Source organism: Syngnathoides biaculeatus, chromosome 14 (assembly GCF_019802595.1).
Source record: "Syngnathoides biaculeatus isolate LvHL_M chromosome 14, ASM1980259v1, whole genome shotgun sequence".
Taxonomy (NCBI): Eukaryota; Metazoa; Chordata; class Actinopteri; order Syngnathiformes; family Syngnathidae; genus Syngnathoides; species Syngnathoides biaculeatus.
In genome coordinates, this window is record NC_084653.1 from 7,633,124 (window position 1) to 7,660,177 (window position 27,054).

A 27,054-nucleotide genomic window follows, 5' to 3' on the forward strand; every position below is an offset into this window, starting at 1 on the left:
TTGAGGAACCGGATTTAATAAATACGGAAGCAGACCAAAATGGCCAACAGGTTACCTCTGCAGAAATGAAAAGCTCAGAGTCCAAGAGGTCCAAGGCTCACCCGATGATGGTCAAAGTTAGGGGAGTGCAGTCTCATATAGTAAAAGAAGAGGCCATTAGTCCACTGGATGGGGAAAATAAACTAGTGGAAAGAAGAGCAGCTATGATGGCGGTGGTCACTCCTTCATCTGGGGTTGTTGAGGATTTGGGGATTAAATCAGACACTTTGCAAAGATTTATCAGACCTGATGCATCAGGTCAGGAATTTCAGTCACCACAAGAACTCATCGATGAGCTAGGGGCGTTTGTTGAAATTACTCAAGAGGTAGCGACAACGAGACAAGGCCATGCATCATCCAAGACCTTAACAATTACAGACCACACAGGAGATGAAAAAGATAGAGCTAGTCCCCACACAGGGAAGTTAAGTCTGTGTCTGGAAAACTTTCATGACAAAACCAGAAAAGATAACCCAAGTTATGTACTCAGGACAACCACTGGAGTCCAGTCCAATGTGTCTCCAAAAATAAAGATGAAAAAAGCAAAGTCACTCGAAGGGGAACATGCTAAGAAGAAAGAAGTTGCTGAAACTTCCCAGATGTCAGTTGAATTCAGATTGAGATCCCTAAAAGAGAAAAGACAGAGTTTAAGCAAAGTCAAACACTTTTCTTTTGAAGAAGTACATGCTGATACCTCAGTGGATCACGGTCAATATGGTCATGTTTCAGAAATTAAATTAGAACAATCTAACAGAGAAATTTCAACAGTGTTATCCAGACATGTGGAATCTACAGAACATCAACATCATTCCCAAATCCTTCAAAGACTACAAGAACCCAAACAAGTTTCCATCACCACCTCGTTGAATAATAATGTTTTTGATTCTGAACAGTTTGGTACTTTAACTGAAGAACCAGATGTTGCTAAACAAAAACCTCAGAGTGCAGAGGAGGCTGACAGAAAGGATTCACCAAGACATCAGAAGATGATACTTTTATCTCCAGAAACTGTGAAAACTGATAGAGTCAAAGACCAATTCAAAGACCCTTCCCAGAGCTTGACACAAGCAGCGGTGAAGCACCAGATGGAAAGGAAGTCTTCCAAGACACCGGTGATAGATGTCTGTCCGAGAGAGGTCAACAAAGAAGGAGGAACACAGTTCAATAGGCCACCAACTCAGAGGAAGCTAGAGAGTCTCATCCAAGGAAACACATCATTGGAAGACCCAAACTCCAAAACTAGGAGACAATCTCTAGTTCAAGTGAAACCAGAAGGACAAAAATGTAGTTCCTCAGGAGTGGTGAAAACTAGAACCCTCAAAGATGTTACTCACACCTTGACACAAGCAGAACTAAAACAGTCAGTGGAAAAAACATCTTCCACGAAACCGTTGATGGACTTTTTAAGGCAGGCAGAAGTTATCAGCAAAGAAGGAGAAACACAGTTAGCTACCAGAGAGACGCCAGAGAGTCTTATCCAGAGTTGTACGTCCAAGGATGATGCAACTTCCAAAGTCAGAAGACAAAAGTTAAATCAAGTGGAACTGAAATATATGTCTCCGGAAGATCTGAAAACGAAAACTGATACAGGCCTTATATTTCTTAAACTTCAAGTTCCAAATAGCTTGACACAAGCAGAACCGAAGCAGCCGATGGAAAGAACTTCTTTCGCATCACCTGTGATAGACATTGTAAGTCATAAAGAAATGATCAGAGGAAAAGGGCAGCAACATTTTGAAGAAAGTCAAAGCCCACCTGATAATCTTGTCCAAAGTTACACATCACAGGATGAAACAATTTCCAAAGTCACAGGACAAAAGCTACGTCAAGTGGAGCTGAAATGCATGTCACAAGATGCCCTCAAAACTGATACAGTCAAGGATATTCGTCATAGCTTCATACAAGCAGAACTGAAGCAGTCGATGGAAAAAGTGTCTTCCAATACACCACTGATGGACATTATAGGTCAGGGAAAAATGATCATAGAAGAAGAAGGAACACAGTCAGATAGTCCTCAGAGCACACCTGAGAGTTTCATCCAAAAGGTAGATCAAGTGGAACAGGAGGATCTGAAACATGAAGTATTACATTTGACAGATAACAGAAAACCAGATCTAAAGTGCATTCAGGGAGTTGCACATGTTAAAATAAAAGCCAACAATGAAGAAAAACCTCAAGCAGCTGTTGAGGCAAAAACACCAGATAAAAAATCTGAAATTGAAGTAACACCTCAAGACCTGTCAGGGAAGGATAAAGTTGTGTCAGCTGAGGATGCAGTGAAAGGAGATCAATTTATCAGAGGTTGTATTAAACGAGTAAAACAAGAGTCCAAAGAGCAGAGGAAATGTTATTCACGTGACAAATATGAGTCAGAAAGGGGCATTAGTTTGATGGACTCAGTCCAAGAACTGTCAGTAACAGATGAACCCAAACCAGCAATGAAGGGAAGAGTTCCTTGGCAGTCTACAACCAGTGAAGAAAATGGGCTTACATCTCAAAATGTCTGCAGAGGTATCACGAGAAATGTGTGGAGTGTCACGATCATGTATTTATGTGACCTGAGCACAAGTCATTATCTAGCACTTAGCCGTCTCATTGGTAGACATCGCTTGAGGACCTCATGTCATGTCACCCATTTTCTTTGGGCACAAACAACTGTTCTCCTGTCAAGCTACAAACTCTGTCACCTCCTTTAATTCTCCAGTCCAGCACATCTTACATCACACCTTTTTTCCAAACGAAGCACCTTAACCTCTTTAGTCTGTCTTCCTGTCTGTCTGTCTTTTGTTGTTCTTGGCGTTGCCTGTTTGGACGCTTTGACTGTCTTTTCATTCCAATTCCAAGCTTCAGTGGAGGAGGCGCGGCCACCAGTCAAGGAACCGGCAGCCAAGCTTGCTGTTCCTCCAGAAGGTAGGAACTTCTTTGAACATCACTCTTAAGCACCCGACAGCACTTTCAGGTAGATTGTGGCGAAGATACAAATCTTGCTTTTGACTTTGACTTACCTAGTATTTGAAGAGCACCAATCACCTGCACCAGCTGAAGTAAAAATGTCAGATGATGGTGAGCAGCTGGAAAAAACAATGCCCAAGCAAGGTATCCAAGACCTCTTGTTATGCTCTTGAGGTGGCAAGTCAATACGAACACTTCCTCTGCTTGTTATGTTGCAATATGTATCTTTTTTATTTTTGTTTATTTATTTTAACCATTGAAGCAATCAAGCTTGTTGCAAAGGCTGAAGAGCCAACCAAGATCATTGTGGAAGACGAAAAACCTTTGAAAGTGGCTTCAGTGACAGGTAGTTTTTTGGACCACTGGAAATGGTCTTCATTTTATGGTCTTTTATTTGATGTTGTCCATATTGTTGGAGTGCAGAATGCTTTTATCCAGGCCTGTAAAGTCCTTGGTTCGCTATTTCCATAAATAAATAATCTGATAACAACCTTTTCAACCTTCAGATGAAACCAAAGGACCAGTTCAAGCACCAGCAGGAGTCCAGAAAGGTATCAACTACACACACAGCAGTTCTTTTAGAATCACAAATGTTCTTGTTTCTAAGCAGTCATTCTGTTTTGAGTCATCTGATATGTTGTCTGTCTGTATCGACTTGTGGTAACTTTAACCTGTGCCGCCTCAGAACCAGCTATGCTCAAAAAAGGTAAAGTTCCAACAGAAGATGCCGGGACCTTTGAACTTCCAACTCTGAGGCAAACCACTCCGATCATGAGGGAAGAAATGGAACAAGAGCTGGAAAAGGTCAAGCTCAAGAAGATTCCATCAATATCACCTAAAGAGGCTGAGAATGAGGAGAAACTTTGGGAGGCCACCACTACCATGCAAGTTGATATTATCGAGATGGTGCCTGAAGAACATACAAATGAGATGATGGTTGCAACCAAGAGGTCGGTAGAGGAGAGGACGCCAAGAGAAAAAGTAATTGTAGAGAAAAAGCAGGACCTCCCCAAACCGAAAGAAGAGGAAGAAAAAGCAGATACTAAGCCTAAATGGACCCGTCAGAAAGAAATTCCAAAAGATGAAATAGAGGAAACCATTTCATTCAAGAGAACTCCCAAAACTCCAAAGGAGGAGGTACCAGCTCCTCCTGCCACCTTGAAAAAAGTTAAAAAAGTGCCTTCCGATAAAAAAGAACTGGAAGCTGTCAAACTAAAACCCTTTGAAAAGCCCGTTAAAGCTATGGAGGAGCCAGAGAAAGTTAAAGATGATGTACCAGACAGAGACATTGTAACTCTGCAGAAGGAAGAGAAGATCCCCAGAGAAACAGAGGTCATAGAGGCTCCAAAGAAACCAGACAAAGTACCAGGAGAGGTAAAGGCCCCCCCTGCAAAGGTGTTAAAGCCAGTACCTAAGGAAAAACCTGAGGAAGAAAAACCTAAAGCACCAACTAAGTTGAAGAAAACCCCAACAGTACAGCCAGAGCCAGAACAAGAAAAGGTAAAGCTCAAGCCTTTCTCTCGCCCTTCAAAAGAAGCCGTTGAACCTGAGAAAACACCATTAGAGATCGAACAGAACAAAGCCACAGAAGACCTGTGCCAGCAACATGTTCCTCGAGAGCACAAACAAGGAGAGAAAGTGTCGGACGCTACACCAGAGAAACTCGGGACCCCTCAAACACAGGAGAAAATGTCACAGAAACTGAAGGAGCCAGAGGCAGTCCCACCAAAAAAGGTCCCTTCTCATGTACCATCTCCTCCGGCGGATCAAGCTCCAGAGGAGCCTAAACCAGTGCAGCTAAGAAAGGGAGTCACACCCAAGGCCAAAGACCAAAGACAGGTGGCTTTGACACCTTTAGAGGAGATTAAAAAAATTCATCTGAAAAAGACACCATCACCAAAAGTTGAGAAGACTAAGGAAGATGAAAAGATTCTTGGTGCTGATAAAATAAAAAAGATTCCTAAAATGGTTTCACCTAAAGAGTCTGCAGAAGTGGTCACTGTTGAAAAAATACCCACGATGTCCTCGCTAGAAGATCTAGAAGTCACAAAGTCTCCAAAAGAAAAGATTCCCCTAGTAGTGGAAATTTCCCCTGGAGCGGTCGAGATGAAAAAAGTTGCCACCCACCTGGAGGAGGAGGTCTTTGAGGAGGACTTTGGGTTGGGTGATGAGGCAGAGCGAGAGGAGGAAGAGGCCTGGGGATGGGAACTGGTTCCTGATGAAGACTGGGAAGGTGAAGGGGAGGAGGGTGCTCTGGAGATGCCAGGGGCGACCAGGAGAGGTGAGACGTCGGCGGCAAGATGACTTCAGAAAGAGCCACCCCTCATGCACGGAATAATCTCAACTCATTGCCATGGTCATGCCTCCATCTTCATACTGCTCACACTCCAGACCCCTTTTTGATGGTCTTCAACCTCACTGGTCATGTTGTCATGTCATTCCTGTCCACATGTCTTGTCCACATCTTCCTGTCATCACGGTATCATACTTTATTTGATTTCGCAACTTCGCAGGACTTTAATTCACTCTCATTTGTCCACGTTCATTATCATTCACTGAAACCATGTAAGATTATGTTTGTGCAATAGGCTCATGTCTTGTATTTATGAACAGAGGGACAACCAGCAGAGGAAGCAGGAAGAGGAAGAGGAAGAGGCCTCAAACGTCAGTGTTGTTCTTGACAGAATTCAGCAAGAAAGATCAGCCAATGCTGAAAGTATTTTCCCTTTTATTTTTCTTTCAGCCAAGCTGACCCCATCGCCAGGTGAAGGCAGAGGACGTGGCCTCAGGCCTGCCGGAAGGGGCACTCCTCCACCTCCGGAGGAGCCTTTTGGAGGGTACAAGCTCAAAGCTGTGCCACTCAAGTTCATCAAGAAGCTGGAGGACATACTGTTGCAGGAAGCCGAGTCCATTGGTTCTTCAGCTGTGTTTGAGTGCCAGGTGTCACCATCCACCGCTGTCACATCATGGATGAAGGACGGTAGTAACCTACGCGAGAGCCCTAAGCACAAGTTCACCTCTGATGGCAAAGATCGTAAGTTGATGGTCAAAGATGTACAGCTTTCGGACACCGGAGAGTACACTTGTGTCGCCAAGAACGCTGGCAAGGAAATCAACTGTACTGCCAAGCTTATTGTTGAAGGTGCGTAGCTTCTCCACACTGTTCACCCTATTCTGAGTAGATCTTTGAGTGCAGGCTAGACGCGGAATCTGTCACAACCTCATCTGAGTCTTTCTTTGTCATCTTAAGAGCTCCCTGTAAAATGGACCAAGGAGTTGGAGCCGGAAATGTCGGCTGTGAAAGGTCAGCCCCTCTACCTGACCTGTGAGCTGAACAAGGAGCGGGATGTGGTCTGGAGGAAGAACGATGAGGTCCTGAAGAAAAAGGAAAACAAATTCCAGATCAATATCATCGGGCTGGCGCATGCTGTGACCATCCAGAATGCTATTGAGGAAGATGCTGGTTGTTACTCATGTGAGGTGGCGAACCAAAATGAGTTGAAGACATTGACAAATGTGAAAGTGACAGGTCAGCATTTCAGCCAATATACTACTGTATATTTCATCCTTGATGCTCCCAGTATAAATTGGATTCTGACCCTTCTGTTTAAAACAGAGGTAATTAAAGATTGGATTCTTAAGCCTCTGAGAGACCAGCACGTGAAACCAAAGGCAAGTGCCACATTTAAGTGTGAGCTGTTTAAGGACACACCCAACTGGAAGTGGCTGAAAGGAGACAAGGAATTGATCCCCTCCGACAAGGTAGAGATAAACAAGGATGGGAAGGATTTGACACTGACCATCAAGAACTGTCAGCCTGAAGACGTCTCAGATTACTCCATGGATGTGGAGGGTCGTGTCTACACTGCCAAACTGACGCTTGGAGGTTCTGGTCTGATTTTTTTAGTTTGCCATATTTGTTCTTTGGTTCACTTGATAAAATGTCTTCTCTCAGAGCGTGAGGCGGAGATTTTGAAACCTCTGGCCAGTGTGGAGGTGTTTGAGAAGGAAGATGCTGCGTTCGAGACAGAGATTTCTGAAGACGACATTCCAGGGCAATGGAAGCTCAAAGGGGAGCCTCTGACAAGATCCCCGGTACGATGGACTGGATTCTTATTTTTTCCTGGTGTGTGTAGATTCTTGGCTTTGGTAAACGTGTTCCTCCCTCAGACCTGTGACATCCAAATGGAACGTGGCATGCGCCGACTCAAGCTTCAAAAGTGTCAAATGGACCAGGCGGGTGAGGTGTCATACCAGGCGCTGAACGCTGTCACGAGTGCAGTGCTCACCGTGAAAGGTAACTAACTACTTTTAGTATTCTGAAGAGAAACTGCCTCCATCACAGTTTGTCATTTCCAAGTGGTTGCTATGCAGTTAAAGGGGCGTAAAGTCAAGAGTCAAATAAGTTACAGGATTTTAGAACTTCCTTTTCAGACAGTTGTACAGCATCTATAAAAACAGAGAATTACTGCAGTGAACTTCCTCCCCCACCCATTTTTTTTTCAATTTGTGTTTGTCGTTCCATCTGGACCTAAAACACATTCACTGATGTCTGTGGTGTCTGTGGTTTCATGTTCTTCTGTCAATCTTGTTTCTTAAGAGTGTCTTTATATGCCAAACTGGCAGCTGCGCATCAGCCATTACCGCCATACCTAGTGTTGCGTGTTTGATGTGTCCACCTGTGTCACCATCTGAACTTTAGAAATCCCAATGGACTTTGTTGTACCGCTGAAGGACATTAGCGTGCCCGAAAAGAAACAGGCCAAATTCGAATGTGCCATCACCAGAGACGTCCCCAAGGTCATGTGGTACAGGGGCAGTGACATCATTACACCAGATGCCAAATATGACATCATTGACGATGGTAAGAAGCACATCCTGGTCATCAACTGCTGTGAGTTTGAAGATGAAGATGAATACAGGATTGAGGTTTTGGGCAAAGAGTCCAAGGCGACACTCACAGTGGAGGGTAAGTGGCAGACTCATAGCTTTGCAGTGACGCTTATGTCCTGCACTGTTTCTTAACTCATGTAACACTGCGGTTCTAGGTATCAGGCTCAAACTGATTTCATCACTCAAGGACCAAACTGTGAAGGAGGGCAGCACAGTTCGCTTTGAACTGGAGCTCTCACATGAAAATATCCCACTCACTTGGTACAGGAACGATGATAAAATCCACCCAAGTCGCACGGTGCTCAAGCACATAGATGGAAAGCGACACGTGCTGGAGATCAAAGACGTGACTCTGGACGATACTTGCCAGATCAAGGCAGAAGCTAAAGGAGTCTCCTCCATGGCCAACTTGACTGTCATAGGTAACGCTTCTTTTGCCCGTCCAGGGCACACATCAGGGTTCTCTTCCACCATCTTTGTGTCCGGACAAGGATCAGTCGCCGTCATGTATGTAAGTTTTGTGTCATGAGTTTCCAACTGTCACCTTGCAGAGGGAGATGCATACTTCACAGTCAAGCTGCAGGATTACATGGCAGTGGAGAAGGACAAGGTGGTCCTAGAATGTGAGCTCAACAAAGATGTCAATGTAGTTTGGTACCACAACGAAGAAGAGGTGAAGGCTTCTAAGGTGGTCGCCATCAAGGCAGAGGGCAAACGCAGAATACTGATCATCAGAAAAGTTGCCGACATAGACAAGGGACAGTACGTGTGTGACTGCGGGACTGACAAGACGACAGCAACCCTTCATATTGAAGGTAAAGTCTACAATTGATTGTGGATGCTCATCAGTCCCCCAACACCATCATCCTTGAGACCCACAAATCTGCTACCATGTAGCTCTTACATTTTCTCATGGTGTGTTGCCCTGTAATGTCACGCTTTGCAGCTTTTCCAACATGCTCTAGGATGTACTTCCTCCCACTTCATTTTCATTATCATCGCCACTGTCACACTACCTTTCATGCCATTAGCTTTCACACCTCTACCTTTCACACTGTGTTGCGAGCTTCTCACCAAGATGTGGCCTCTCTTCAATGCTAGCCCGCCATATCCGAGTGTTGCGACCGGTGTACGGCGTGGAGGTGTTTGAGGGTGAGACAGCTCGCTTTGAGGTGGAGCTGAGTGAGGACGACGTGCATAGCAAGTGGAAACTCAAAGGCCAAGTCCTCAGTCCATCTCCCGTATGTGACCCCACGCTCCCACGAGGCCTTCTGTTTTGTGTGTGCGTGTGTGCGCACGCGTGTGTATGGTTATGTGTTGTGATATGGTGGTCGCGTTACACCATTCGCTTTTCTGAGAAGTGTGTCGGGATCTACAGGACGTGGAGATGGTGGAGGACGGCACCAAGCACACCCTTGTGCTCTATAACTGCAAGGTGCCTCAAACTGGTGAGGTTTCGTTTAGCGCCGCAGATGCCAAGTGCTCTGCAAACCTGAAAGTAAAGGGTGAGCATCAGCATCTCTTCTTCAAACAATGCCCTTCTCCCAGCACTTATTTTATCTGTGAATCAACAGAGATTCCTGTTTCTTTCATCACGCCACTGGCCGATGTGTACGTCTTTGAAAAGGATGATGCTAAGTTTGAGTTGGAGTTGTCCGGAGAACCCAAAAGCTTCCGTTGGCTCAAAGGCTCTCAAACACTGTCGAGCGATGACAAATATCAACTGCTACAAGAGACAAACAAACACACTCTTATCGTCAAATCTGCCAGATATGAAGATGAAATGAAGTACTTCTTTGAGGCCGAAGACAAGAGAACATCAGGGAGGCTGATTATTCAAGGTACCTGACATTGAGACAGGTGGACAGCCAATAGCATCAGAAGTCATTTGAGATTTATCTGCCAAATGCCTTTCAAAATAAAGCATCTTCACCATAAAATGAGCCAGGTGCACAGCTTGCACGTTGGCTGACGAGGTGCAGGAGGTTCTTGGGGCGATTACAGGTGTATTTACAACACGTAGACCTAGCATAAATATGGTTCCAGTTACTGTAGCCTGTTCTAGCACACAAAACACATCAAAGCAAAATGCAAGCTCTGGAAAGTTGCTGGAGCTTGCTTGTTGCACTAAAAACACAATAGGAACTTTCACAAAACTGTTCTAGTAGTCCAGAATGTCTTCATATAATATGAAGTATGACTTTGGAATACTTTTTCCACACGGTATCGCCCTCTTTAACTTTAATGAAATGGATTCCTCCCCTCAATATTTCTAGATTCTGTGGTGGTTTCCGCAGACTTCTTCAGGCTTTGGCAAATACTAGTCAGCTGGAGTCTCAACACAGTTTCTTTCTGTCAGGTATTCGCCTCGAGTTTCTCAAACCCATTAAGGATGTGACGGTGAAGGAACGTGAAACGGCTGAGTTCAGTGTGGAACTCTCTCATGAAATGATCCCCGTGGTTTGGTACAAAAATGGCGTACGCTTGCACCCAAGCAAAGTGGTGCACATGTCAGAGGATGGTCGATTCCACATGCTGGCATTCAAGGAGGTCTCTATCGATGATACAGCTATGATAAAGGTGGAGGCCATGGACAAGATGGCTGAGGCCATGCTCACCGTGCTGGGTTAGTATATCAGCCCCAAGTCTTTGAATTTGCAGATGCTTACACCAGTCATCGTCATGCATCAAATCATATCCATGCACTGACATCCATAACCCGAAATCCTCTTGCAGAGGGCGATCTCTACTTCACGCTCAAGCTCCAAAACTACACCGCAATCGAAAAGGATGAGGTCGTCTTGTCCTGTGAGCTGAGCAAGGACATTGGCAATGTCCAATGGTTCAAAGACGGTAAAGAAATCTTTGCCTCAAAGAACAATCTATTGCAGTCCGATGGCAGGAAGCGCATCCTCGTCATCCGCAAGGCGGCCAAGAGTGACATAGGAGCCTTCACGTGCGACTGTGGTACCGACAGAACCACTGCCCAGCTCAATATCGAAGGTAATCCCCATGCGACCCCCCCTGGAGATTTGTTCCAGAATACGCATAAGATCCAAATTCCGTCACTCCATGGCATGGTTGTGAATGTCATGAGTGAATCTGTTGAACAAGAAAACCTCATGAATGTAGATTGAGTGCAGGCTTCCATCTTTGCGAGTCCTCTCTTTTGATTCTTCACATAAATTGTAAAGGCGTGGGTGGTGCGGTTTTAAATCAACCCAAAGTTATCAACTGTAGGGGTTTAGATGGACTTCATGAGGCTTCAGGTGTGCTTTGCCAAGGCTTGAGTACAGTTAATGAGTGCTGTTCAGTCGCCCTGGGGTGGGAGGAGGTACAGATTGTTTGCTGTGAAGTTGCCGGAGTGCACATTTAATCTATTTCTTGAGTGGGGTGTACTTAGTGCGGACTCACGTGCGGTTTGTGGGTGTTCGTGTGCCCCTCTGTGGACTCTTGTTGATTATTCAGTTGTCACGGCTTGGATGTTAGGTACTGAATATTTGGTGCAAAGGTGTCTCCTGGTGGGGTGGGCATTTAATATTTTTTTGTCGCCCCGGCACCTTTGATTGGTGTTTAGTTGCCCTTTCTGGGGGTTTTGTTGTTTGTATTGTCGAGTCGGGGTAGGATTGAGGGGTGATACTGATTGTTGACACGTACTGTAACTCATGGATGGGCACCCGGCTATCCTTTATTGGTCTTGAAAGCAGATGGTGCACATTATGTACCAAAGTTGCTGGGCACATTCGCTTAAGTTTGTACGACAGAAGTTCCTAAACATGATTTGTCTCATTGTATTGAAATCCAAACTCTTAATCCTCTTTTCCACTTCATATGTACTCATCCACATGGTCTCACCCATTCAATGCTTCAGATGGGATTTTTTTTCCATTTTCAGTTCCTGTGAGGGTTTATATTGTTCAGACAGACTTGAGTGGGTGTGTGTGAGATAGGGTCATTTGGACCTAAAATATGCGTAATTAACCTACCAAAAAAAGTTAACAAGTACAACTTTCTAAACATCTTTTTTTAAGGATGTTTGGCTCCACCAGAGTTTGTGCATTTGCATTCGGCTTTTGCACAAACTCAAGTCCAACTGGTGAATCTTTTTGGCAGGTTTACAAGCAGAGGGGCTCTTTTATTTATTCCATAGTATGGGATTTGTTCTTGGGATCTTGACGTAGTATGTGGGTTTCTAAGGGTTCCATCTGGACTCTAGTGCTTCTTAAGCACAAACTTGCGTTTCGTGGTGGCTTAAATGCTCTTTTTTGGTTTCATTGGTTCCCATGTAACTAGAACCCTGGTTCCACGTACTTGCTTTTCAAGTTTCTACTGCAGAATTTAAGGGAAACTTATTCAATGGTCTGTTAGGTTTTTGGTGGTCTTATCCAGTTCCGATGTGTCCAGGCCATCATTAGTTTCTCCTCAGTGTTACCACAGCACGAATCTCTTATGGTGTACCGTTTGTACTAATACTAACATCTTTCTACGCGTGCAGAGCGTGACATCAAGGTGATGCGTGCACTCTATAGTGTGGAAGTCACCGAGACAGAGACAGCCAAATTTGAGACGGAGATCTCCGAGGAGGACCTCCATGCCACCTGGAAGCTGAAGGGCGAGACCCTTCACCCATCTGCCGTGAGCTCTTCCCCGCCCCTCACCGGCTTCTTATCTTGCAAGTGCTGACTTGTGACCCCACCCACCTCTTGTTGGCCCTCAGGATGTGGAGATCAAGGAGGAAGGTGTAAAGCACACCTTGATCCTATTCAATTGTCGCAAGGACATGGCGGGAGCCGTGGACTTCACCGCTGCAAATGCCAAGTCATCTGCTCAGCTACGTGTCAAAGGTGACAAAATGTGTGTGTGTGTGTGTGTGTGTGTGCGCACACGTGTGCACGTGTGTGTGCGTGTGTGTGTATGCAACACAGTGGACTACTGTTTGACATGTAGGATGTAAATCTGGCTTCCTATGTGGGGTTTCTCCAGGTATTTCAACTTCCTCCCACATTAAAAAAGATGCACATTAGATCAATTAAAGACTCCAAACTGTCAATACGTGTGGATGTGAGTGTGAATATTTTTTTTGTCCATCAGTGCCTTGTATATGTCCTGCGACCTGTCCAGGGTGGACCCTGCCTTTCGCTCAAAGTCACCTGGCATAGACTGCAGCCCTTAGCACAAAAACTGGTTCGATAAATCGATTGATGTCTGTGTTTATTTGGGTGAGGCTGTTTGTAGTATAAAATTTGGGGAAGGTCACAGTTCAATCAAAATTTAGATTATGACATGCATTCATCATGCTCTAAACAACCAAATCATGTGTAAAGACGTAGCAATGAAGTAATGTAAGCAATAGCTACATAATCCCCATGTGTAATAAATACGGTGAAAAAAGTGTGTACATGTGCATGTAAGAGAATGTCCTAAATGTGCAAAAAAAGTAAATTATTATTACAGTGTAATAGTGTCATAATTACTATTATATATACATGTAATAAACGTGTTATAACCATACATGTGATATAAATAAGAGAGCAGACTCGCCCCATGCCCTCCTGATGCCCCAATAGGTGCCCGTGGTTCTTGTGGAAGTGCCAAGCCATATCTGCGCATCTAAGTGCTGATTACCCAGGTTGGGACATAACCTAGGTCCTATTCTAATGAGTCGGCCGTAACGAACGATTGGGAGCTTGCTTGCAGTTGTTCCGTCGGTTTCCAGCAGCCACACTGAGAATCAGCACTGAGGACCTCTCTCTGGGACTTGAATTTTATTTATTTATATACACAATTATTTATTTTGGGAATGGGGGTTTTCTGTGGCCCCATGGAAGCTGTTTAACGGACTACACTTTACCCAGCATTTCTTCTTCTTGGTCTAAAGCTCGAGTGGTGGGACTGACGAGACCGCTGAGCGATGTGATTGTGACAGCTGGCGAGACAGCCACCTTTGAGTGCGAGCTGTCCTATGAGGATGTCCCTGTGGAGTGGTTCCTGGAGGGTGTCAAGTTGGAGCCTGGTGACCGGGTGAGTTTGCTGCTTATCGCTGTCCTTCCTAATACTTTCAGTTTCTGTTGTTGTAGCTTATTTTGGTGTGTGATGAGATGTAATCATTATTGATTAGGTATTGATTGTAATCATTATTGATTAGGTATGCAACACTAAAACACTAGAAATGTAATAAATGGGTTATAATGTGCATAGTCCATGAACAATTGATGGTAGCCAATAACAGGCATGAAACAAAAAAATAAGCAAAAGATAAAATAAACAGTTATTGTGCCTTGGTCATACTCTATTGTAAATGTTACTAACATCCAATAGGCACCAAAGCACTTAATGTAAAAACTATGAGGAATTACACTTAATAGAGGTGTCTTATTATACATGAGATATGTAGCCTGACATTGTTCTGCAGGTGGTGATGAAGTCAGAGGGTAAAGTACACAGCATGACCCTGCGGGACGTCCAGCTAAATGAAGCTGGGCAAGTCCAACTCACCACTAAAGACTGTCAGACGAAAGCCAGACTCATCGTCAAAGGTGCCACACCAAAACCCGATAGGTGACGGATAGCCCGTCCTGGGTTCACACTGAAAGTGATTTGTTGTTGTTTTGTTCAGAGCCTCCAGCGGACTTCACCAAGCCACTTAAAGACCAGACAGTGGAGGAGGAGGCCACCGCCACCCTGGACTGTGAAGTCTCTCGGGAAAATGCTGAAGTGCAGTGGTTCAAAGACGGACAAGAGATCCACAAGAACAAAAAGTATAAGGTGGTTTTAGATGGATGCAAGAGGATGCTGCTCATCCATGGATGCACCTTGGATGACTCGAGAACATACTCATGTGCTGCCAAAGAATTTAAGACTTCCTGCTTCCTCAATGTTGAACGTGAGTACCTTTTACTGCTACACAGGAAATATGCCCTTTCAGAACCAGTTTTAGACAAGCACCAAAGAAGCAGAACTATTTTACTTAGTGGGGCTCACTTCCTGGTGTCTTGAGGTAAAAGTTTTTACATTTTAATTCAGGTACACACCAAAAACTGAAATTATTTTGGAATTCCATGACCAAAGAAGTCAAGACTTCCACCTTCCGGAACGTTAAACATGAGAACCTCGCCCCCTCCAAAAAACAAAGGATAAAGAACTTTTGAGAACCAGCTTTGAAAAAATTCCAAGGACTGAGCTTTGTTAATGTGTATTTACTGAGGTAAACTTCTTGTTCTTCAGAGGGAAAATAGTTTTCAAGTTTCAATTTTCAGGTTGTCACAAATGAAAATCAAATTTTTGAACTCTTGTTGGAGTTCCCCAACTGAAGAATTCCAGACTCTCTGGTTCCTCAAGATGAAATAAGAGTATGAGTAAGCCCTTTGAGACTCTTTTGTGATTAAGGGATATACAAATAAACCTGACTATCAAAAGTCCAAAGTACACAGGGGTAGAACTTTGGAGAACCTAGTTAGAACAAGCTCTAAGGCAATGGTTCTCAATTTTTTTGGGGGGCACCCCACTTTGAGATGAAACTTTCAGGACTCCCCCATCTGGAAATTTGGCAGCAGGTGGTGTGGTACTTAAAAAGTTAAAGCAAAGAAAAACCCCACCTCTGCACACCTGTTTTATTATGCTGCACCCCCAGTTTGAAAACCATTGCACTAAGGAGTGAGTTGTGTTATTTTCTTTTCCTGTTCTCTGTAGGGAAAAGTTTCCGGTTTTAAGTCAGAAATTCAATGCAAACTGTAGTTGGGGTTCCACCAGATTCCATCAGGAGGATTTTGGAAACAGTCATCATGGTTCCCAGGGAGAGTTTTGAAAACCCCTCAATTATTGAGTGACCAAAAATAATTGGCACAGCACATAGGAAAGTGTTTCTTAGTGTTGCTCAAATTTCACTGACTAAAAAAAATCCACCAATCAAAATCCAAACTCAGGAATAATAGATTATATAATATTATATAGTATATATATTGTAATTGTCTGCTGAGTGTGTGGTCCGCGGACCTTCAGCTCAGCACATACGTATCTGTGGATCTTTGCGGCTCACAAAGCCACACGCAGTCACAAGCTGACTGTTGCTGTGTCTATTGATTTCTCTGATGTGTCACCATTATGTGAACACACAGATGATACAGAATTATGTTATCTTATGAACTAGTGTATGTCATAAACAGTCATCTTTCCCTGAAATGTCTCTGTTGAAAGGGCTCACTCGGGTCACTGCTGTGGTGAGTTGCACGGGCCCCAAGGCCAGTGTACCAGACTGCAGGCTGCTCCTCTAGCCATTGGCGCAGTGCTATGGATCCATACAGTTCTCCCCTACCTCGCTACACACCGTGTGTGGGGGGGACACAACAGACACTGTAGTCAAAATCACATGCAATAGTTTATGGCAGATGGAGTTATTTTAGATTGTTGCCACAGGTTGATAGCCAACTACATGTTACAGTGTTATGAATGGCCCAATTTATTATTTATAAGGAAGTGGTAATTGCACAGAACAGTCACTGCATGGAATGAGGGCACTTCATTCTTATCTAGTGGGGAAGAGATGATTCATGCCAGAGGCCAACTTTTGTCATCTAGCCTTGTTTTAAGCCTTCTTAAAATATCTGGTTGACTTCGAGTTTAATGCAATATCCCAGCAATTCAGTACAAAATGGTTTTGTCTTTGCATATTTTTAGCACTCTTCAAACATGATGTACTTAAAAAAAAAAAAAAAAGTTTACTGGGTCTTTAATTTAATTTGAGAATGAGGTGGTCTTACTGACTATCTAGACTTAGTAGGGTTCACTTCCCACTCGTTGGAGTAAAAGCTTTCACTTTGAGGACAAACATTCAAGAGAAAAAGCCTCCAGTAACTTTAGTTAGAGTTGTACCAGATTTCATCATGGGGATCCATGAAATGCTTTTTAGCAGTAATGAGGAGACTTTCATGAACCCTTCAGTTAAGTAAGTTGGCCTCAGAGGCTATCTGGACTTTATGTGGTTTATTTTCTGTTATAAGGAAGGAAGAGCTTTAAATGAGAAATCCACCAGAAACTGAATTTCTAGCTAGGGTTCCTTGGGAATCTGTCATAGAGACACGGGTAATGTTATTCAGGGTTTACAAACCCAACCAGTTAAAGACTGAGATGGTCTAACTTCTGCTTCTCTCCCCACAGCTCTCCAGGTTGAATTCTCCAAGCCACTCCATGATGTGGAAGTGCGAGAGAAGGAAACTGCCAGGTTCGAGTGTGAAGTGTCCAGAGAGAATGTCAAGGTATCCTTGATCACCGTTGTGCCTTCATTGTCTCCCTGCCTCCGTGCAGTCCTTTTTATCCACCTTCAAGGATAACCATCTCACCATCTTACCTACCCCTTCCTTTTCACAGGTGTGCTGGCTCAAGGATGGAAGTGAAATCCGAAAAGGGAAGAAGTATGAAATTATTGCTCAGGGACGCCAACACATCCTCATTGTCCACAGGTCAGTGTTGGACGATGAGGCTGAGTATGAGTGTGATGCCAAGACCTCCAAGACCTCCGGCATGCTTACTGTCATTGGTAAGATGCTGGCTTTAGTTGTTTTCAAACTTCTTTTATGAAGTATTTTACTGTAGTTCTCCAGCTACTGCCATCATGAACAACATTAAAATGTTGTACAATGCAAAATGTACAGGTGACTAGGGTCATCAGAAACAAGATGTCTTCTTCCAAAAAGGCATACAACTACAGGGAGCCTGTGCATGAATAGTTGTAACACTTTGAGAACAACTGCCCTAGGAGTACCAGCACGACATAACAATGAGTGAGGACATGTGACTTAAGCTGGTGGTGCTCTCTTACAGAGGAGGAAGCCAGGTTCACCAAGAACCTGTCCAACGTGGAGGGAACCGAGACAGACAGTGTAAAGCTCATCTGCGAAGTTTCCAAACCTGATGCTGATGTTACTTGGTACAAGGGTGACAAGGAGTTGCCGGAGGGGGGCCGCTATGAGCACATCTTGGATGGCAGAAGGAGAATCCTCCTCATTCAGGACCTGAAGATGCCTGATGCCGGAGAGTACAACTGCAGGCTCAGTCCCAGGGTCAGAACCTCTGGAAATCTCAGGATTAATGGTACACACACTTTCACTTTCTTTACTCTGCTTTTTAAAAATAGACTGGTACTTTGACTTACAAATGGAATTCATTCTGTGACCATGCTTGTAACTCAGTTTACTCATACGGTGGGACCTTGACTAATGAGTTTCCTGATCCAAAGTGGTCTTGTCTGGTCTAAACTACTCACTCTCTCTGTTCCCTGTGCCAGAACTGGCGGCCGAGTTCCTTTCCAGGCCTCGCAGCGTGGAGGTAGTAGAAGGTGAAAAGGCCGAGTTCAGCTGCACCGTGTCCAAGGATACCTTTGAAGTCAAATGGCTGAAGGATGACAAGGAGCTGGAGGCTGGGGACAAGTACCAGATGATCAGTGATGGCAAAAGAAGGATCTTGGTCATCAAGAATTGTGAGCTTACCGACGAGTCCAAGTACGTAGTAATGATCAAAGCCACCAGAGCCACCGCCCAGCTCACTGTACTTGGTAAGTAACTACAAAAAGCTATGCAACCAGGGTGTTTCCTGGCCCAAATTCTGTTTGAGGCAGTATAATGCTTACGATTCACACAACTTTACTCCACAAATACCTTTTCTGTGAGTTGTTTACATTTTTGATATGGCGAAATCCATACTGGCTGTTAAAAAAATTATGCTGTAGAGATATCAGTTTTCTTGACATCAGAGCTTCCTGAGATGTTCCATAACTTGACGGAGCTAGCCACCTCCAAGTTTTATATGCAGGCTAATTGCAATGTCATCCGTTGGCCTGTAGAGAAACTGAAGATCACCACACCACTGAAAGACACAGAGGCCAGCGAAAGCCAGGAAGTAGTCCTGAATTGCGAGGTGAACAACGAAGGTGCCAAGGCCAAGTGGCTGAAGTTTGATGAGACCATTTTCGAGAGCAGCAAGTATGTAATGGTCCAACGAGACAATATCTTCTCACTGAGAATAAGAGACGCGCAGCAGGTGGACCAAGGGAAATACAGCGTTCACCTGAGCAATCACAGAGGAGAGCAAGTCAAGAGCTCCTGCGACTTCGTCGTTAAAGGTAAGTTGGCCTTGGGAGCCTCACATTCTAGTTTTAGTTAGTGTCTCAACATTTCAGAAAGATGTTTCAGACAATGACATGGGTTTTACCTCAGCATCTGATGTCTGTATCCTCAGAGGAACGTTTGAGGATTATTGTTCCTCTGGAGGATGTGGACACTCAGGAAAAGAAGACAGTCAGCTTCTCGTGCAAGGTCAACCGCCTGAACGCAACTCTAAAGTGGATCAAGGCTGGTGAGGAGATTGTCTTCAACAGGCACCTGGTCTACCGGGTGGACAAAGACAAGCACACACTGACTATCAAGGACTGCACACTGACGGATGAGGGCGAGTACACTGTGGTAGCCGGTGATGACAAGTCCACAGCCGAGCTGATTATCAGCGAGGCACCCACTGACTTTGCCATGCACCTGAAGGATCAGACCATCACTGAGTTTGAGGATGCTGAGTTCACCTGTAAGCTGACGAAAGCGAAAGCTGAGGTCAAGTGGTACAGGGACGGACGCGAGATCAGAGAAGGGCCCAGGTGCTTTCCATGTTTTCATACAGTATCTGTATTTTTTTACGCCTGCTAAAGAGCATTCACACATACTTTATGTGATTCTGCACTCTCAAATTTATTTCTTCATAATTTTCCGTGTTCCCTACCACATTTCTGGACACATACAAACATTCAAATTCAAAAGATTCACAGATTTCAGCACATTACTTTCCAAAAATTACACAATATTCCACATTTTGTACCCCCACCCCCTAACCCCAGCCCCCCACCCCCCAAAAAACAGTGATTGAGCCATTCAACAAAGGGTTTCCCATCACTTCAGTTCCTTTCTGAATCTGCTTTGCTAAATCGAAACATTTTGGGAATGATTGTACTGTCCACATTACAAGAATTGCCACATTCCCAACATATTTTCCCATTTAAATCTCGAATGGGAAAATATTATTTTACATATAGTATATATGTACTTGCAATAAGGATTTTTTTTCCTTTTTCTCCATTCATATTTCTTGCCAAATACAAATCATTCCAACTACACAATGTTCAGCTCATCCTATTTCCAAAATTCCCAAATTTTTACAGCAAAATTCCCAAGCTACAAAATGAAGACACAGGTTCACCTCCTCCTTCCACAATTCTTAAAAGAAAACTTCAAACTTCAAAATGCTCAGCTCATCCATCTTGGGAGTTATTCCCATTCCAAAACATCCCAAATTGTCACAATAACATTCCTAAATGAATATTTTACACATTTACCTCCTTCTTTTACACTTCTTGCTTGATTCACACAATTTCAATAAGTAGCACATTCTATATCGGAGGAATTCAATGAATTCCACAAAATTTCAGCTCTTCAGCATTCACATACATTTTCTGCACAAGTTGCAACCTCAAAAATATTTTCTGTCTTCTCCTAGATACACATTTGAAAAAGATGGAAATATGTGCTACTTACGCATTAAAGAGTGCCGGCCAGATGATGAGTGCGAGTATGCATGCGGTGTTGAAGACAAACGATCCAGAGCCAGGCTCTTTGTTGAAGGTGAGAGTGTCACAAGACATTCTGAGGCAATTTCTTCTGATCTCCAGAATCTCATGTCTTCACTTGGGCTTTACAGAAACCCCAGTGGAGATTATTAGGCCACCGCAGGATGTATTTGAGCCTCCCGGGTCAGATGTGGTGTTCGAGGTGGAGCTCAACAAAGACAGAGTGGAAGTGAAGTGGTTGCGGAACAACATGACTGTTGTGCAGGGTGACAAATACCAGATGATGAGTGAAGGTAAAGTCCACAGGCTGCAGATTTCTGAGATCCGCCCTCGAGACCAGGGCAAGTACAGAGTCATTGCCAAGGACAAAGATGCTAAGGCCAAGCTGGAGCTGGCAGGTAAGAAACAATGAAAACTAGGGTTAGTGACAGGTGAGCATGTCAATGTGTTTTAGCCGTCTTTCTTTTTTTTTTTTAATTGTTGCACTTTGCATAATTTATCTGATTATTTTATACCTTTAGATTACATATTATGAAACCGAGCATTATAGGATGATGAAGTACTTTTCTGGACCCATGTTTCAGCATGGGAAAACTGATCATTTCCATTGCTACAGTTATCCATTCCTCCTGAGTTGTTGTCTGTTTGGTATTGTTTATTTATCACGGCTTCACCTGGTCTCTTGTCTGCAGCGGCACCCCAGATAAAGACCACAGACCAAAACTACATCACAGATGTAGGGAAGCCCCTGATCATGGCAGTTCCTTATAGCGCCTACCCTCAAGCTAAGGCCGATTGGGAGTATGACAACTTAAGTCTGCCCCAGGATAGCATCTACACCTCTCCCGACTGCACAGAGTACCGCATGAAGGACCCCAGAAAGTCTGACGAGGGTCACTACAAGGTTATCATAAAGAACAAACATGGAGAGGGTGAAGCCTTCATTAACCTGGATGTCATTGGTATGATTTTTCATCGCTTAGTAACTCAGGCCCACAAACACACATTGAGCAACTCAACCCAGACCACAGTACTGAAGCACAGTACACGTTTGTGCAACGAGCTTTCATGGGTGACTGACTGCAAATACTGTTGTTCTGCTCCACGTTAGCAGTGTGGAAATGTTACACATGTAACAGGCTTTACAAATATATTGTATCATGTTAAGAGGCAGCATGGCGGGGCAGCTGTAGAGCATTGACCTCACAGTTCTAAGTACTAAGGTTCAAATCCTGGCACCGCATGTTAGAGTTTGCATCTTCTCCCCGTGTTTGAATGGGTTTTCTCCAGGGACCCTGCTTTCCTTTCACATCCCAAAAACACAATTGGAGACTCTAAATTGTCCCTAGGTATGATTGTGAGTGTGACTGTTGTCTGTCTCCATGTGCCCTGCAATTGGCTGGCAACAAGTTCAGGGTGTACCCTGACTCCTGTTTAATGCCAGCTGGGATTGGCTCCAGCACTCCCGTGAACTCTCGTGAGGATATGCGGTTCAGAAAATGGATGGATGGATGTTAATAGAATCCATCTTAACAAAATTGTTTCCAGGTACCAAGCCAGATTTACTTTGCCATCAAGCCATATAATACGCTGTATATAGTACAATGAGCCTCCACTATTGTTGGGGGATAAGGACCAAGCCCTGCCACGAACAGTGAAAATACTATATGTAATTGACACCCCCACTTAAAGGGTGGTTTTAATTGCCTATAGAGTCGAGATTTTCTGCTTGGAATCATTTATTTACTCAGGTCTTTAACAACTCAGACAAAAAATAATCAGCAAAATTTCAACATAATGCATGTATATAATTCATAGTTAAACATCAGCATTTATTAGTTTAATTATTTAACACAGACATACCCCTTTTACTTGAAGCTCATCAATCAAATTAACTGGGATGGGCAAACACTAGCTCTTTACACAAATGGTCTTCATTCAATTAAATCCCATTTTGGCATTTACAAACAATAAATTGCAAATTGTAACATCAAAGTCAACTACACTGGCTATTAGCATTGCATTGCATTGCGAGAAACACAAAAAGGTACTTTCCCTTTTGCCCATGAAATGTATTCAAAGACGGTCGAACAAAACAGGACATTTCAAATGCAGATTAATAAACAGTCTCACTGAATTAAACGCAACAACAGCATCACAAAGATTCTACACACTTTTATTGCTTTGCCTGAACACTAAAATAATGAATAGGTGACGTTTTTTGCAAATAATTATGGGAAAGGGAAGTAACCGAATATATATTAGCAATTCTCCAATTCACTTCCATTGATTCCTGTTGCTGAGTGTAGAGTGGGCTTTAATTTACCTTCAATTCTACAGTCACAGTTGAACTGAAATCTCTGTCTTTCCGGATCCCAGATGTCCCAGGGCCTGTGAAGAACCTACAGGTGGTTGACACTGCTGATGGCGAAGTGAGCTTGGCATGGGAGGAACCGGAGAATGACGGCGGAAGCAAAGTTATCGAGTATGTGGTGGACAGACGTGACATGAAACGCAAGACTTGGACGCTGGCCACACAGCACGCTGAGAGTCCAGAGTACACTGTGACCGGACTCCAGAAGGACTCAATGTACCTCTTCAGAGTCTGCGCCCGAAACCGAGTTGGCACCGGTCCCTTTGCGGAGACAGACACACCCGTCCAGGCCAAAAACAAGTTTGGTATGACTTTTTTCATACCAAATATGTGTTTATCTACAGGACATTTTTACACATTTAATTATTTGAAATATCTATTAAGAGCATTCACACATAATGTTATTCTATCCCTCTCCCAAAAATGAGATTTTTATTATTTGACAAATTTTTGCCATCCTAATGCTCCCACATTTTGCGAACAATTCAAATCATTCCAACCTGTAGCCTCACATTGTACATTTCAAAAATTCAAATGCATTTAATTTAGTTTTTGAGTATTCACACACATTTTATACATAAATTCCATTCTCTTGCTTCTTGTTGAGGTTAAATTTTGGGTCCTCTTTAACTTGTTTCTCCTGTGGTCAGCAGACGTTCCTGATGCTCCTCTTAATGTGATCGTGGGGAACATCTCCAAGTTCGGTTGCGCTGTATCCTGGGAGCCCCCTGTGTCGGATGGTGGCTCCCCCATAACCTCTTATATCATCGAGCTTCGTGATAGGGCGTCTGTAAAGTGGTCACCAGTCCAGGTGACAAACCCTGAAGAGCTGAGTGCTGTCATCAATGACGTCATTGAGAACAAAGAGTACATCTTCAGAGTCAAGGCAGAGAACAAAGCTGGTGTCGGAAAGCCGAGTGCCGCAACACACCCCGTTAAGATCATGGATGCTATCGGTGAGTTCATGGTTGTAGTTTTTTTATATTTATTTATTTGTGTGAATTGTGGTGTCATATTCATATTTGACTTATCACCTGCAGAGCGTCCCAGCCCACCTCAGAACCTGGTCTGGCAGGACCAGAGCAAAAACTCTGTGCAGCTGAACTGGGAGACTCCACTGAGTAATGGCGGCAGCATGATTACCGGATACATTCTTGAGCGCTGTGAGGACGGGACTGATAAGTGGCTCCGTTGTAACACCCGCCTCTGCCCCGACCTCTTGTTTAAGGTACGAAGATCTGAATAATGTCGAAAAACACAATAGAAATGATTTGATTACAGTATATAGCATCAACTTCACAAAAAAATTTTTTCAGGTGTCTGGACTCAAATATGGAACATATTACAACTATCGAGCATTTGCAGAAAACGCAGCTGGAATCTCAGACCCATCCAACGTCATTGGACCTCTGCTGGCTGATGACCCGCACAGTGAGTGAGACGGACAGTAATTTCATTTCGTTCAGTTGACCATCCTGTCACCTGACAACGCTTGGTTTCCTGTCCCTTCCAGGTAGACCGACCATGGACCTGAGCGGGTTCAAAGACGGCTTGGAGGTGATCGTCCCACATCCCCTCACCATCAGGGTCCCCACCACTGGATATCCAATCCCTCTAGCCAAGTGGACATTCAAGGAGAAAGAGCTTACCGATGCTGATGACCGCGTCACAATGACCACCAGGTCTACATTTGTGGAGCTGGTGATTACTCCAAGCGTCCGTCCAGACAAAGGCACCTATACCCTACAGTTGGAGAATGATGTCTCTTCTGTCTCCGGAGAGATCGAAGTCAATGTCATTGGTAGGAACACCACATGCTTTGTTTTTTTAATAGGAGCAAAAATGACCTATTCTAACATTTTGTCACTGTCGCATTCCAGCTGCACCCAGTGCACCAAAGGACTTCAAGGTTCCAGAAGTGACCCGTGAACACGTTCAACTGAGCTGGGACCCACCAGAGCATGACGGAGGAAGTCCTCTGATCTGCTACCAAGTGGAGAAAAGAGAGGTTTCCCGCAAGACCTGGGTCAAGGTACAACAGTTCTAAAATTCTTGGTTGTAACGTCTACGACACTATACCCAATCACAACTTCCTGTCTTGTTTTTCAGGTGGCCTCAGGTATCCAGGACTCGGAGACGACTGTCACAGATGTAATTGAAGGTAAAGAGTATCTCTTCAAGGTTACAGCCTGCAACAAGTGTGGACCTGGAGAACCAGCGTACATTGACGAGCCTGTCAATGTCTCCTCTCCTGCCAGTAAGTCACCAAATAGTTTTAATCAGACCCGAAGTACTGAAGAAGCACAGAATGAACTAAAAAAATTCAACCTCTGTAACCTCCGTTTGTTTTTTTCCTCCAGCTGTCCCCGATCCTCCAGAGAACCTGAGATGGAGAGACAAGTCAGCTAATAGCATTTTCCTGACCTGGGAACCTCCAAAGTATGATGGTGGCAGTGGTATCCGTGGCTACAATGTTGACCGTTGCCAGAGAGGAACCGATCGGTGGGAGCCCTGCGGGGATCTCATCCCAGAGCTCAAGTGCCAAGTCACCGGTCTGACTGAGGGCAAGTGGTATTCCTATCGAGTCCGAGCCCTGAACCGACTTGGAGCTAGCCGGCCCTGCAGAGCTACAGATGAGATTCAGGCTGTAGATCCCAAAGGTGATAATGCATGGAAGCTCCTGTGGAAGGAGATAGTAAATCAAGAGGTCATGTTGCAACACAGTGACCCAGTTTTTTACAGGGATATGTTCCACACCCACCTGCAGTTACTGAAAATATGTGATAAAGGGAGGCTATTTGTACTCACTATCTCACTGTCAAGAAATGTAAGATCATTGTTTAACATCACTAGGATAATTGAAAACTCTACATTGCCCATTGGTGTGATTGTGAATGCGAGGGGTTGTTTATATGTGCCCTGTGATTACCTGGCGAACAGTTTGGGGTGTACCCTGCCTCTCACGCAAGGTTTGCTTGGATACGCTCCAGCACCCCTGTGACACTTGTGAGGATAAGTGGTACGGAAGATGAATTAATTAATGTATAACATCACTTTAAGGACACAAGAAGACTCTCACTTGCACCGTACTGCAAAAAAGAAACAAAGCATGCTTGCTACAAGCAGTTTATCGATTGTGTCCATACTGACACACTCGTTTTCTTTTTCTACTGCACTGCATTTTCCCATAGATCTCAGTGCTCCCAGGTATACTGTGGCACAACATAGTATTACAATAAAAGCACTGAAGTCTAAATTCATATATACCTGTACTCTGCAAAAAACAAATGATCATGTAAAAAGGCGTGAAGCATTGGTGCGGAATGTGAACCTAGCTATTGTTGGGATTCACTGTTGTCTTAATTCATTGTTGTTCATGGTTGATCCTTTTCCAGAGCCACCAGAGATCCAGCTTGATGTAAAACTACTAGCTGGTCTGACTGCCAAGGCTGGTAGCAAGATTGAACTACCCGCTGAGGTGACAGGGAAACCTGAGCCCCGGGTCAAGTGGACCAAGGCTGACCTGGTCCTCATAGCAGACAATAGAGTCAGTATTGACACCAAGCACGGACACTCCACCGTCTCAATCTCCAAGACCAAGCGTGAAGACAGCTCTACCTATATCATCGAGGCCACCAACAGTTGCGGCCGAGCCACCGCAAAAGTCGATGTCAATATTCTCGGTATGGTGGTAATCTGGAGGCTCGTGTATGATGTTCTTTATCCTGGTGTAAGTAATTGTCATACGTGTCTCATCGTCAGATAAACCTGGCCCCCCTGCTGCCTTTGACATTTCTGAAATTACCACCGAATCATGTTTCCTGGCCTGGAACCCACCACGTGACGACGGTGGTTCTAGAGTCACCAACTACATCATCGAGCGCCGTGCTGGCGACAGTGAAATTTGGCACCGGCTCTCATCCACTGTCAAACAAACCACCTACAGAGCAATGGGCCTGGTCAAGCTCAAGGAGTACATTTTCAGAGTCTTTGCTGAGAACCAGTTTGGTGTAGGTCCACCAGCCGAACATCCATCCATTATCGCCAGATACCCCTTCGGTATGTTGTATTCTTGACTTGGGTAAAGTTGTGAGTTTCTTGAAGACTGCTTACAGCCCATTTTTAAAGTGTTTTTCAGTTGTATTTATGTTTTAAAGGTCAAGTGTCATCCCTATAAACATTCTAAAATAGATAT

General features: G+C 44.1%; 1 protein-coding gene across 1 annotated transcript in view; it reads left to right on the forward strand.

Annotated features, from left to right (window-relative positions):
* Positions 1-27,054, forward strand: part of ttn.2 (titin, tandem duplicate 2) — a 281,273-nt gene that overhangs the window by 121,135 nt on the left and 133,084 nt on the right. Inside the window, exons 104-146 of the mRNA XM_061840871.1 lie at positions 2,884-2,949; positions 3,049-3,135; positions 3,254-3,337; positions 3,498-3,542; positions 3,677-5,272; positions 5,605-5,655; positions 5,735-6,133; positions 6,242-6,520; positions 6,608-6,877; positions 6,947-7,086; positions 7,162-7,288; positions 7,694-7,960; positions 8,040-8,306; positions 8,436-8,699; positions 8,986-9,125; positions 9,263-9,389; positions 9,459-9,725; positions 10,244-10,510; positions 10,621-10,887; positions 12,380-12,519; positions 12,602-12,728; positions 13,763-13,905; positions 14,297-14,420; positions 14,501-14,767; positions 17,038-17,135; positions 17,248-17,416; positions 17,701-17,970; positions 18,164-18,430; positions 18,719-18,997; positions 19,114-19,522; positions 20,416-20,540; positions 20,617-20,883; positions 21,178-21,447; positions 22,865-23,164; positions 23,513-23,815; positions 23,900-24,087; positions 24,176-24,290; positions 24,373-24,660; positions 24,740-24,891; positions 24,969-25,116; positions 25,220-25,519; positions 26,255-26,542; positions 26,622-26,918. Coding sequence (XP_061696855.1) covers positions 2,884-2,949; positions 3,049-3,135; positions 3,254-3,337; positions 3,498-3,542; positions 3,677-5,272; positions 5,605-5,655; positions 5,735-6,133; positions 6,242-6,520; positions 6,608-6,877; positions 6,947-7,086; positions 7,162-7,288; positions 7,694-7,960; positions 8,040-8,306; positions 8,436-8,699; positions 8,986-9,125; positions 9,263-9,389; positions 9,459-9,725; positions 10,244-10,510; positions 10,621-10,887; positions 12,380-12,519; positions 12,602-12,728; positions 13,763-13,905; positions 14,297-14,420; positions 14,501-14,767; positions 17,038-17,135; positions 17,248-17,416; positions 17,701-17,970; positions 18,164-18,430; positions 18,719-18,997; positions 19,114-19,522; positions 20,416-20,540; positions 20,617-20,883; positions 21,178-21,447; positions 22,865-23,164; positions 23,513-23,815; positions 23,900-24,087; positions 24,176-24,290; positions 24,373-24,660; positions 24,740-24,891; positions 24,969-25,116; positions 25,220-25,519; positions 26,255-26,542; positions 26,622-26,918 — 10,344 coding nt within the window. The remainder of the gene's footprint in view (positions 1-2,883; positions 2,950-3,048; positions 3,136-3,253; positions 3,338-3,497; positions 3,543-3,676; positions 5,273-5,604; positions 5,656-5,734; positions 6,134-6,241; positions 6,521-6,607; positions 6,878-6,946; positions 7,087-7,161; positions 7,289-7,693; positions 7,961-8,039; positions 8,307-8,435; positions 8,700-8,985; positions 9,126-9,262; positions 9,390-9,458; positions 9,726-10,243; positions 10,511-10,620; positions 10,888-12,379; positions 12,520-12,601; positions 12,729-13,762; positions 13,906-14,296; positions 14,421-14,500; positions 14,768-17,037; positions 17,136-17,247; positions 17,417-17,700; positions 17,971-18,163; positions 18,431-18,718; positions 18,998-19,113; positions 19,523-20,415; positions 20,541-20,616; positions 20,884-21,177; positions 21,448-22,864; positions 23,165-23,512; positions 23,816-23,899; positions 24,088-24,175; positions 24,291-24,372; positions 24,661-24,739; positions 24,892-24,968; positions 25,117-25,219; positions 25,520-26,254; positions 26,543-26,621; positions 26,919-27,054) is intronic.